The sequence below is a fragment of the Nycticebus coucang genome, chromosome 20 (assembly GCF_027406575.1).
Source record: "Nycticebus coucang isolate mNycCou1 chromosome 20, mNycCou1.pri, whole genome shotgun sequence".
NCBI classification, from domain to species: Eukaryota; Metazoa; Chordata; class Mammalia; order Primates; family Lorisidae; genus Nycticebus; species Nycticebus coucang.
This window is the reverse complement of record NC_069799.1, coordinates 16345165-16357710: the sequence shown is the minus strand read 5'-3', so window position 1 is coordinate 16357710 and position 12546 is coordinate 16345165. Positions and strand designations below refer to the sequence as shown.

Below are 12546 nucleotides of genomic sequence, written 5' to 3'. Positions count from 1 at the left end.
ATTATAGGTGTCAGCCACTGCACCTGGCCTTCACTGGCTTTTAAATATTACTTAAAAAAATACAGACTTTACTTTTTATTTTATTTTATTTTATTTTTTTGAGACAGAGTCTCACTATGTTGTCCTCAGTAGAGTGCGGTGATGTCACAGCTCACTACAACCTCAGATTCTTGGGCTTAAACGATTGTCTTGCCTCAGCCTCCCAAGTAAACAGAATTTTTTGCAAATTTCTGAAACTTGGTGTTCATATTTTATGAAGTATATTTAACCACTATTTATTTGGTTTTACTTAATGTAGACATTTGAGGCTTCTAACTAAATTTAATAATTTAATTATCAAATTTAATTTTATTTTAGATGTATTTTAGTTTCTGTTACTATTTAAGACAGGATTAAAATTCTGTTGAAAAAAAACCCCAAGAGTTTAAAACATAAATCTGTGGTATCTTGGAATCTGAGGCAGAACTTACCAAAAAGCTTTAGTTGGAGTGAGACAGTGAACAGGTTGTCAGGTACCTGACTTGGACTATTGGAGCTTGTGCTCTGTTTGTTTCTGGGAGTCTTTGGGTGTTCTATTTCAGAATCCACTTTTGATAAAAATTAAATGAAAGAGAGCTTAATTGAGCAAAGAGTATTTCACAAACTGGTCAGTTGAATTACAAGTCATTTGGAGAGACTCTAATGTTAAGAAGATGCATGGATAGAAAAGAGAAAGTGAAGTATAAAAACAGTTGGATTGGCTAAAGCTCAGTGTTTGTCTTACTTAAATACAGTTTGAATCAGCAGGCTGTTTTTGATTGGCTAAAATTCTATGACCCACAGGGAAGAAAGAGTAGAAAGGAGTAAAGATGCATAGAGTAAACTTCACTGAGGAAAAACAGATGAACTTTTTATCTTGTAAGTAAAACTATTAAGCCCAAATCAAGGTTATAACATAACTGGAGATGTAAGAAGTATTTTAAGAGGTGAAGAACACTTTTTACAAGATCTAGAAAAGAGGCTTGGGACCCAAAGCTTAGTGGTTAAAGAGCTCGCCACATGCTCTGGATCTAGTGGGTTCAAACCCCACCTGGGCCTGCTAAACAACAATGACAACAACAACAACAAAAATGACCAGGTATTGTGTCGGGCTCCAGTAGTCCCAGCTACTTGAGAGGCTGAGGCAAGAGCATTGCTTGAGTCCAAGAGTCTGAGGTTGCTGTGAGCTGTGACCATACAGCACTCTACTGAGGGTGACACAGTAACACTGTGTATCAAAAAAAAAAAAAAGAAATTGACAATGAAAGGCATTACTAGTCATGAATAAGAGGTAAATTATAATTTTGTTCACTCATATTTTTTAGGGGCCCAGCTTGTCCATTAATCATTTATATATAAATACTTCAAAGTCTCATATATCTCTATAGAATATAGGAAAGTCAAACTTTACATAGAAGGGAAAAGAACTAATGAACATTGTAAGTTATAAAAATAATTTTTTTCTTTTAGACAGAGTCTCAAAATTTAGGTGTCTTTTTAAATCCATTTTTGGTCATTAATCCCTATATTACATTTATTCCAAAAGCAACTCAATGTAATGCCTCTTTATAAGGCCCAATGTCTTTTCATAGAAAAGGCCATTTCTAAGATTCCTAAAAATTGACTTTCAGAAATAGACTTCTGATAGATCAGAGACTTAACTCTCTAGAGATTGACATGTTTGGTACACATAGTATGCTGCTTATAATTTAGTGTGTCCTGGACCCCTAGTCTTTCCAGATCAGCCCCCCGGACATGTTACTGAAAAAACACAGCTCCCAGATGGAGGAGCCTGAGGAGAGAACTCCCTCTCAGTCACAAAGTCAAGCTCAGAGACACAAACATGGCTAGATGAAAGCCTCAAATGCCTTTGTTTTCTGGGACCTGAACAAAGTTTGTCTTAAAAGACATTGGATTAGGCTCTGCAACCATGGTCCACGGTTAGGGCACCAGCCACATACACCGTGGCTGGCAGGTTTGAACTCAGGACAGACCTGATGAAAGCAACAATGGCAACTACAACAACAGCAAAACAAATAGCCAGGCATTGTGATGGGTAGCTATAGTCCCAGCTTCTTGGGAGGCTGAGGTAAGAGAATCACTTGAGCCCAAGAGTTTGAGGTTGCTGTGAGCTATGATGCCATGGCCCTCACTGGAGGGCTACATAAGACTGTCTTAAAAAAACAAACTGGTTAGCTTTTAAAACCACTATTGTGAATTTGTTATTTTTATACGTGAAGCCACTGGATGTGGCTTTTTATATTTTGACGGACCTTTAGCATGGCACACAAGGCTCTTCATGACCTGGCTACTTCCTCTTACCTACCTCCTATCTCCTGCCTCCAACACAAACGCTCAAGTCATGGTGAACTGGTCTGCCAGGCTGCTTCAGTCTTCAAGTGCATGCATTTGCCATGTATGTGCTCATCCCGTTCACATCTTATCTGACCTTTTAGCAGCATTTAACATATTGTAGGCTTCCTGTATTCCAAACCAGTGTCTTCCTTTGACTTCTATGACATCATTCTTTCTGGATTGTCCTCCTACCTCTATGGTGTTTCCCTCAATATTTTTTACTGGCCACTGCTCTACTTACCCTTTGCATATAGGGCTTTCCTGGGGCCTCAGTTGAGGTTCTGTTTTCCTTCAAGTCTACTGACTTGACCTCTGATCAAAATGACTGTAGCAGTCATTTTGAATAAGAAATTTTACATTTTGTAAAAAATGTAAATATTAATTACAATACAGTTAATGTTTATTTTTCTCATAGTTATTTGTTGACTGTAGTTGATAGGTATATGTATGTACAGTTTCAGTCAGTGAAAACTACCATAATATGCTAAATGCACTAGTTTGTACACTGTGGGAACTACCCTACCAGTGTGCTTTCTTCATTTGGATGAGTGGTGGTATTACCTAGTGTCACCCTGCTCTCTCATCTGACATTCAATAACATTACTAGATTTTAGCAAACCCCCAAAAGAATTCATTCTTATAGTTCATCAAAGAGCATTTGTCCTGTCTACATATTTTACTAATGTCAATGGAACAAGTAGGTAGAATAGGGCCAGTTTTGATTCTTTGTTTAAGGAAGTTTTCTTTTAGAAAACTTTTTACTGAGAAATAAATTGAAATTGGTGGATGAGACTCTCTGTAGTATTTATTATAGTTCAGGTCCCTGCCAGAAAATTCTTCTTCTTCTTCTTTTTTTTTTTTAGACACACTCCACTTTGACACCCTTGATAGTGTCCTGGTGTCACAGCTCATAGCAAGCTCCAACTCTTGGGTTTAAGTGATTCTCTTGCCTCAACCTCCTGAGTTGCTGGTACTACGGGCACCTGCCACAAGGCCTGGCTATTTTTACTGGAGTTGTCACTGCTGGTTTATCTGGCTGGGCCGGTTTGAACCCGCCACCCTCCGTATATGGGGCCAGTGCCGTACCCACTGAGCAAAGGCGCCATCCCCAGGAAATTATTCTGATCAAACTAAAGTCAGAAATATTTTCAAAAGCAAGAATTTTGGGGTAACCATGATGTTACCAGCCTAAGCTTGTCAGTGATGAAAGATCTGCCCGGTGTTTGTTGGGATTGCTTTACCTGAACATCTGGCTCTTCCTGCTATTTTCTGCTGTTCCATCTACAAAGACAATCCTTGGAGGTCAGTGCAGGAGTGTGAGGGGGGTGCTGCATCAGTATTAGGGAAGTGGCATGTAAAGAAGTCGAAATGACCTTGCCAGAACCGAATAGAAAGTACTGACACAGAGAAGATAATTTAACCCTTAATTCAGTTCATTTGAATAAGGAGATTAAAATAATATTGCAACAGGTGTTTCACATTAACTGAGCATAAGTAAGGCATCTTCATTTTCATTTTGTTGTTTCTAATTTGTGTGTAGAGGAGTAAAAACTGAGAACTGTCCCTTAAATAAAATGCTGTTTACCTGTCCTCCTCTTGTAGCAGTGGCTTAGGAACCTGTAGAGTGAGGTATAACTTCCAATTCTTCATTCTGACCTGCAACTTTGGGAAGAATGCTGATAGTACAGACCAGGAAGTGACAAATAACGTGCTTTAAACTACCTTAGAACTTGTGTTTTATAAGTTACAAATTTTTCACAAAAAAATTGAGTGACTGAAGCAGTGATTTTACATAGTTGTCATTACACATTTGGAGCTCTGCTTCAAATAAAGACTTTGAAGCATACTTGCAATACAAAGCTTTCTGGGACAGAAACTGATCTTCTGATTACTACTTGGTTCATCTTTATTTTGTTAAACTACTCTGTAGGGTGAAACAGGGAGACTTTTCTTGTCAGGTAGGTGCCAGGTTTTGTTTTAAAAAAACAGGGTGTTTCTTAAATTTACTCAGACAGATTGGTCGTGGTGCTGCTTTATTGAAAGAATTAGGAACCTCAGCCTGGGCATATGTTTTAATGTTTGAATATTTAGCATGGCTCTATATTTCATTACCGGGTGCCCTAACCACTGAGCTATTGGTGCCCAGACCACCCTGAAAATTTTTGTGTGTGTGATTTTATAATTTTATTTGATATGTCTGACAATCACCAGTTAGTTTTCATCCACGTTGACTGTCTGTAGATTTTTGAAAGTAGTAACAGTTGCATAGGTAACCAAAGTATAGAGCTTGTTTGGTGAATCTTCATCTTCATTGAGTTTTCTGGATAACCACACACACGGATACGGTATGGGACATTCCTTATGCCTTTGGCCCAGAAAAGCTTTGTTAAGCCTGGTATGAATGCACACATCTGGAGTTCCCATCTCTTTCATGGCAAATTTCCGGATCTCTTTGAGTGCCCTAGGAGCACGCTTCTTGAAGCCCACTCCGTGGATGCGTTTGTGAATATTGATAGTGTATTCTCGAGTCACCACCTCCTTGATGGCAGACTGGCCCTTCTTCTCGCCACCCTTCTTTGCGGAAGCCATTCTGCAGGGCCCAAGTTGGAAAGAAAGACCGAGCGGGATTGTGGGAGGAGAAAAGGGGTTGGTGCAAGTACAACTCCACCCTGAAATTTTTAAGTTTAAATAGTAAGCTATTGTAAATTGCACATGAACTTTATGTCCACCCTGTATATAACTTTTCACCACTATATATATATATATAAAATTGTTACCATGTTGTTTCCGTGGGTGGAAAACATGTATTTACTTTTTGTTTATACATAAACACATAAATATGCATCTATAACTGAAATTAATAAAAGGATATAATTTCTATTCAGAGCTAAATACAAATATCCCTCAGGCAGAGCTGCATGCCAGGGAAGGCACAAAGCCCTGTGTTAAAAGAGCTACAGAGTTTGTTAGGAAAAGTCCACGTTGTAGCTCGGTTCTCCTCCCCAAGGGTTGTACCACATAGTCCTATGTAGTGGCTGTTAGTTAGGAGCTTAAACACTACCTCCTGCGTGAAGCTTCCTGCAATGCCATTTCCCTGGAGATGGCAGGTAATTTCACCCTTCTTTCAACTGGCATAGACAGCCTTTGCTTTAACTTCCAATGGCGTTCATCTGTCTGTAAGGTTACTGAGTTCTTTTTTTTTTTTTTTGAGACAGAATCTTACTTTGTCCCCCTCCATAGAGTGCAATGACATCGCAGTTCAGGCACACTCTAACTCTTGGGCTTAGGGGATTCTCTTGCCTCACCCGCCATAATGCCTGGCCATTTTTTGTTGCAGTTGTCAATGCTGTTTTAGCTGGTCTGGTGGGGTTCAACTCGCCACCTTCCATATAGGGGGGCAGGTGCCCTACTCACTGAGCCACAGGTGCTGCCCAGTTCCTGAGTTCTTTACCTGCATGTTTTTACCAATACATCACTGTGTACATTTAAAACACCTTCACAGCAGAGTCTAACTCCTATTTAAATAATAGGTGTCCAAGCCTCGCACAGACAAAACAGTAAATAGAGTTTCATTCCTTTTGTCAAAATTCGTTAAACAGTTACCGTCTGGCAAGCACGGAGGCCCTGGAATATTGAGATAAGTCGTGAACCCTGACCTTAAATTAAAAAATAAAAAAGTGCTGTGTGGAAGAAACTATTAGCATTCCGGCCTCTTCCAGCCTCTTGTTGGATTGTATTCCTGTCACTCAAACTGAGGGAGGTGGGCTCTTAGGCACTATCCAATCAGGGATGATCCAATATGAACTGTCCAATCAGATGCACAGCCAGAAAGAAGAAGGCGGCACCCGGGATTCTGAGCAGCGGTTGTCTCTTGAGCTGGGCTGTGAACTGGGGCCTCCTCTTCAGCTGTTCCATCTCCTGGAGATCCCAGGTGTCTCTGCACCAGCCTCTGTCACCCTGTGACGTGCAGGTACTGGGAGATCTGTAGGGAGGACACTGGGACCTCCCGGAAGCTCGGAAATGGTGAGTACCGGAGACTGGGTGTTGAGAGGGGGAGGGGCGTGGCCTGACCCAGAAGTGGCTGTGGCGGGACCGGCGATTTTCCTTCAGTTTTAGAGCCTTCAGAATGAAGTTTACCACTGGCACCCCTGGGTCCACGGAGCCCACTTGGCAAAAGGAGGAGTGGGGCAGGGAATTTGGACCCTGTTGTTCCAAGCTTTTCTGAAGCTTTTACTTGCACCACACCCCAGAGCTCTCTGAGCAGCTGTGTGCCTGCAGCGCCCGGCATCCCTCCGTTGTGGTGACAGTAGACTGGTCCTCAGGGAAGAATCCCAACTGAGCTTGTGGGGTTTGTTCACGAGAGAAGCTGTAGTCTGTGGGGCCCTCAACCCCTCCATTCTTTTGTTAAACAAACTGGGGTCCTGACTGGGGGTTCATTCTGTTGCGGAACCGGAAGTGGCTAGGTTGCCTGGCGTTGTAGTTAAAAACCGGGACAGGGAGTTGATTCGCAAAAAACACTTTATTATAAGACAGGCTAGTAATACTGCAGAACATCGAAATTAATTATTTAAATGTTGTTATTTCTATGTAACAAATTTTAATTTTTATAGGGAATAATTTAACAAGTATACTAGAAATATACTTAACATGATTAACAACATGTACGCAAGTTAAATACATATAACAATTTAAAACGAATCAAAAATCATCAATAAAACATCATTAAACATGCTATTAACTTGTTCTATAGTGCTTCATTATTTTCTCGGGTTTTTTTCGAGATTTTTATCTTTATTCCCTGTTTCTGGTTTGACCTGTTTGACTTACTCTTCCTCTGTTTTAAAGTGAATTCTCACTTAAGAAATAGCTTAGGGTACATGTGAAACTTAGTAAATGTAGAACGTAAATGTCGTAACACAATAACTAAGAAAATGCCAGGAAGGCTATGCTAACCATTGTCATGAAAATGTGTCAAACGGTCTATAAAAGCAGTGTATGGTGCCCCATGATCGCATTAATGTACACAGCTATGATTTAATAAAAAAAAAAGAAACTAAAAAAAAAAAAACAATGCTAATGTAAATATATTTCTACATTCTTCCTCATGCAAAAAAAAAAAAGAAAAGAAATGTAGCTATTTTGAATGGAGATATATTGTTATAAGTATAAAGATAACCGATATTAAAGACATCAAATAAAAAACAAAATGCAATAATTTCTCCCAAAAAAAAGAAATAGCTAAGAAAGGTTGTGAGGTTGTCTCTGTCTACCACATTCTCTACTTTTATTTATTTTATTTTCACATCTATGAAATTGATTTAAAATGAAAATAATCTTAAATAATTTTAAATTTGTTATTGTTAGTTAAATTGACATGTGGGCTGTGCTGGTTAATTTTGTTTCTGAAATTTGTGAAACATGGCTGAGCAGAGTGGCTCAGGCCTGTAATTCTAGCACTCTGGGAGGCAGAGAAGAGAGCTCATGAGTTTGAGAGCAGCCTGAGCCAGAGACACCTAATCTCTAAAGGAAAACAAATAAAAAATAAAAAAGCCTGGTGTTGTATCCAACACCTATAATACCAACTACTTGGGAGTCAGAGACGAGAGAATCGCATAAGCCCAAGAGTTTGAGGTTGCTGTGACCTGTCATGCCAGGCACTCTACGGATGATGACAAAGTGAGACTCTGTCTAAAATAAAAACAAACAACAACAACAAAAAAAAAACGAAAAAGAAATTTGTGAAGCAGCGGGTACATATGAATGGTATACACTGCATTTTGTAACATATGAAAACACTTATATAACATAAGAATAACTATAAAAGACTTAGGTAATGTTGGGTAATTATGACAATTCTATAGGTAGGAAGTATTGGATATTCTGAAAAATCTTTTGTTTAATTGGAGTGTGTCTTTTATACTTTATTTGCTTTTAATGAGTTGGGAACTGTTAGATAAATTGAAGCAGTATATAATTTTTAAAGTTTTTACATCTATGATTGTGTTTTAATAATCAGTAATGGCTGCTTGATTTTTTTAGCATAGCTTCTCATACTTGTTTTAATTCAATGCTCAGTGTTTTTGGTTTGAGAAGTTGTATTAAGGGCCTTGACAATGGCACATGCCAAAGGACTAATTTTCAGATTGAGTTCAATAGCTGTTGTTGACAAAAGTGGCTAAAGTGGTGTATTTAGTGAAAGGTTTCAGACCCAAGGATAAAACTGAGTCGGGAGACGAAAGGAAAAGGGAGATCCATTTTTTGCAGTTAACGCGGCCTTCATTCCACTTCCAGTACAGGTGGGCTGTGATTCCTGACTTGGGAGAAATCCACACTTGTGCTATGGTGGACCGCTATTTAAAGGGTTTGGGCAGTCAAGATTGGTGACATTCCTATTTTTTGGGAGGGAATTGAGTTCGACCTTCTCTGGATGGGCCCTGAGCCTGTCTGGACGGGGCAACTTTATTTGGGCTGTTGATCTATCAGACCAGCCTCTTTAGTTTATTATAAGTAGGTAGGGTGATGGGTGTGCCTTCTTTTTGCTGGCTTCTTGAGGGCAGAGGGGCTGTTTGGGCTGCCTGTAAAATGAATTGGAGGGGGAGAGGAATGGTGTTTACAGGAATGTTTTCATTTTTCTTCAGTTTGAGGTGGTTGGTATTTAGTAGGGCGATGATATGACAGTTTTTAGGTGATTGTTCTATAAATTGAGAGATGAAGCAAGGAATTGCTGCAACTGAGAATGAGAAGGATTGTGATTAGTGATTTTATCATCAGATGAGATTGATGGGTAGAAGAGAAAATGCAGAATTGGTAGGAGGGGTAGCCAGAAGGAGAAAAAGAAAGAATAAGAAAATTGTGTTTCTTGATGGAGAAAGTCGTGGAAGGTGCCCTGTAGTCACAGATTTTTAGTGGCTTCAAAGAGGTCGTTTCAACTTTGAATATGTGAGAGTAGCCAGGCATCCTGACAAAAGTTATAGAGAAAAGAAAAAATTCGGAAAGAATGTTAGACATTTATTAGGAAGTGGATTCTTTAGGGATCCTGGTGAGTTTGAGGTGGCAGGGGACAGTACTTGCGATTTCCAGTGATAGTTCTTCAGTGTTGGACGTTTTCTTGGAGAACACCGTTTTATTCAGGATCAGTGAATTTTAACTAGGGGGATCCACAAGGTGAACAGCCCTGGGGTTGCTGTAAAGAACCACGTGAGGGCCTGTCCAACAAGGAGGTAAAGTCTTGAAGGGCACTAATTTTGTGAGCTGTTGTATAAGTATGGTATTTGTTTGCTCTACTTTTCCTGATGGTTGGGGTCTGTAAGGCACATGTAGATGCCATTGAATTCCTAGGGTAACCTCAAACTCTTGGGCTTAAGCAATTCTCTTGCCTCAGCCTCCCAGGAAGCTGGGACTACAGGCACCAGGCACAACACCCAGGTATTTTTTTTGTTACAGTTATCATTGCTGTTTGGCAGACATGGGCCAGGTTCAAACCCCACAGCCCATTGATGAGTCAACTATTTTTTTTTTTTTGAGACAGAATCTCACTATGTACCCTCAGTAGAGTGCCATTGTGTCACAGCTCACAGAAAACTCAAACTCTAAGGCGTAAGCGATTTTCTTGCCTGAGTCTTTCAGTTCCCAGGAAGTTTCTAAGAGCTTAGTCACCATAGAGAGGACCCTGAAGGTGCATCCTTGGGGTCTCCTTGAGAAGACCTCTGTTCTCTTAGACCTCACCCTTCCTGGGTATCCTCTCTCACTATTCCCTCAGCCTCCCAAGTGTCTGGGACTATAGGTGCTCGGCACAACACCCAGCTATTTTTAGAGATGGGGGTCTTGTGCCTCATGCTCGTCTTGAAGCTGTGAGCACAGGCAATCCACCTACCTTGGCCTCCCAAGATTATAGGCATGAGCCCAGCCCACTAAGAAGTTTTGAGATCTTCCCATCCTACCTGCAGGAACTAGAAGTTTCTTTTTTTCTGAAGTAGGAAGAAAACTTGATGAGGTACATGAACACTAGTCACTTGTCCCAAAGTGAATTTTTTGTATCAATATTCGAAGGCCAAACCCCTGTTCTCTGACTTTCATACACATGTAGAAAGAAGAATTTTGTTAACTAATGCAGACCAAGAGGAGAGGCCTTAGAGAGACTTAAGTGTCTGCAGGGCTTTGTCACACTCCTTAGTTTAATACAAGGGTGTGTTTCCTATCTTTTGAAGTCCAGATGCAAGGGTTAAGAATTAAGCCATAGTTAGGAATCCATACCTGGCAGAAACTTGCCCTATGTAGAAATCCCCAAAGCTGTTGCAAGGGTTGGACAATACAATTTTTTTATTTTTTATTTTTTGAGACAGAACCTCAAGCTATTACCCTGGGTAGAATGCCATGGCATCACAGCTCAGAGCAACCTCCAACTCCTGGGCTCAAGCAATTCTCTTGCCTCCACCTCCAAAGTAGCTGGGACTACAGGTGTCAGCCACAATGCCTGGCTATTTTTGGTTGCAGCCATTATTGTGGTTTGGCGGGCCCAGGCTGGAATCGAACCTGCCAGCTCAGGTGTACGTGGCTGGAGCCTTAGCCGCTTGAGTCAAAGGAGCCATGCCTTTTTTTTTTCTTTTTTCTTTTTTTCCGGCCAGGGCTAGGTTTGAACCTGCCATCTCCAGTATATAGGGCCAGCGCCCTACTCCTTTGAGCCCCAGGCATCGCCCAGAAAATGTAATATTAAATTTTCTACAGGCTGCCTTTTTGAGGCTGTAGGTGAGAATCAAGAAATTTCACTTTCTGCCTTTACATTTGTGGTTTTTACTTTGACACCCAATAGCCCCATTCAGCTCACCGGTTCAGTGTTAATATTGTGTTGTTTAGGCATTCCTGAAAGTCCTGAGCAGTGATTAGCAATTTATTTATATGTTTTCAAGTGCATTCTAAGTACACAAATAGGTAAAAAAGATTGTGGGGGTGTCTGTCTCTACCACAATGCCTGTAATCCTAGCACTCTAGTAGGCCATGGTGGGTGGGTTGCTTAAGCTCAGGAATTCTAAACCAGCCAGAGCAAGAGGAAAACCCATTCTAGTTAAAAATAAATAAAAATTTTAAAAAAATAATAAATAAATAAAAATAATTTGAGGTGATAAGAGAAGAACTGCTTAAACTCAGGAGTTTGAAATTGTTGGGGGCTATGACACCATGGCACTCTAGCCTGGGGCAACAGAGTGAGACTCTGTTTGTAAATAAATAACAAACAAAGAATTTTAGCATTAAAATGCTAAAGTTTTTGATTTGCTGGGAATAATTGTAAAAATTAATAATTCTAAAAACAAATTGTAGGCTCAACACCCACAGCTCAGTGTGTCGGGTGTCCACCATAATGCATGGAGGCTAGCCGGTTTGAACCCACCTGAGGCCAGCTGAACAACAATGGTTTGAACCCAGCCTGGGTCAGCTAAACAACAATGACAAGTGCAAGAAAAAAATAGCAGGGCATTGTGGCAGGCGCCTGAAATCTCAGCTAATTGGGAGGCTGAGGCAAGAAAATCCTTAAGCCCGAGAGTTTGAAGTTGCGGTGAGTTGTGATGCCACGGCACTCTACCAAGGGTGACATAGTGAGACTCTTGTCTCTATAAAACAGACAAACAAAAATCAAATGATAAGTTAGGCATGCTGAGAACTTTTGAAAATAGAAAGCTTTTGGGAAATAATAGTGCAGAAGAAACTGCAATTAAACCAGAAATCTTTTTGTTTGGTTGTTTCTTGAGACAGAGTCTCATTTTGTCACCCATGGTAGAGGGCCTCAAGGACACAGCTCTCAGCAGCCTCTTGGCCTTAAGGGATCTTCTTGCCTCAGCTGCCCAAATAGGTGGGACTACATGCGCCCACCACAACACCCGGCTATTTTTGTTGCAGTTCTCATTGTTGTCTTAGCTGGCCAGGGCAGGGTTCAAACCCACCAGCCTCAGTGCTTGTGGCTAGCACCTTAACCACTATGGGCGCCAAGCCCAGAAATCTTTTCAGAGCTCTCAAAATGTGCTGATGAAAATCATGATTTCTTTTCTCATAGTAGATTTTCATATATTATGGGAAATGTTGAAGACACAAGTGATTATGATTGAAATTACTTTTTCTTTTTTTTTAATTTGTGACAGAGTCTCACTTTGTTACCCTCAGCAGAGTACCTTGGCATCACAG

At 40.4% G+C, this 12546-nt stretch overlaps 1 protein-coding gene across 1 annotated transcript in view; it reads left to right on the top strand.

Moving 5' to 3' along the window:
- Positions 1-6233: 6233 nt before the first annotated feature.
- LOC128572869 (zinc finger protein 595-like) overlaps positions 6234-12546 on the top strand; it is a 43256-nt gene continuing 36943 nt past the window's right edge. The window contains exon 1 of the mRNA XM_053572998.1: positions 6234-6396. Coding sequence (XP_053428973.1) covers positions 6394-6396 — 3 coding nt within the window. The 5' untranslated portion in view covers positions 6234-6393. The remainder of the gene's footprint in view (positions 6397-12546) is intronic.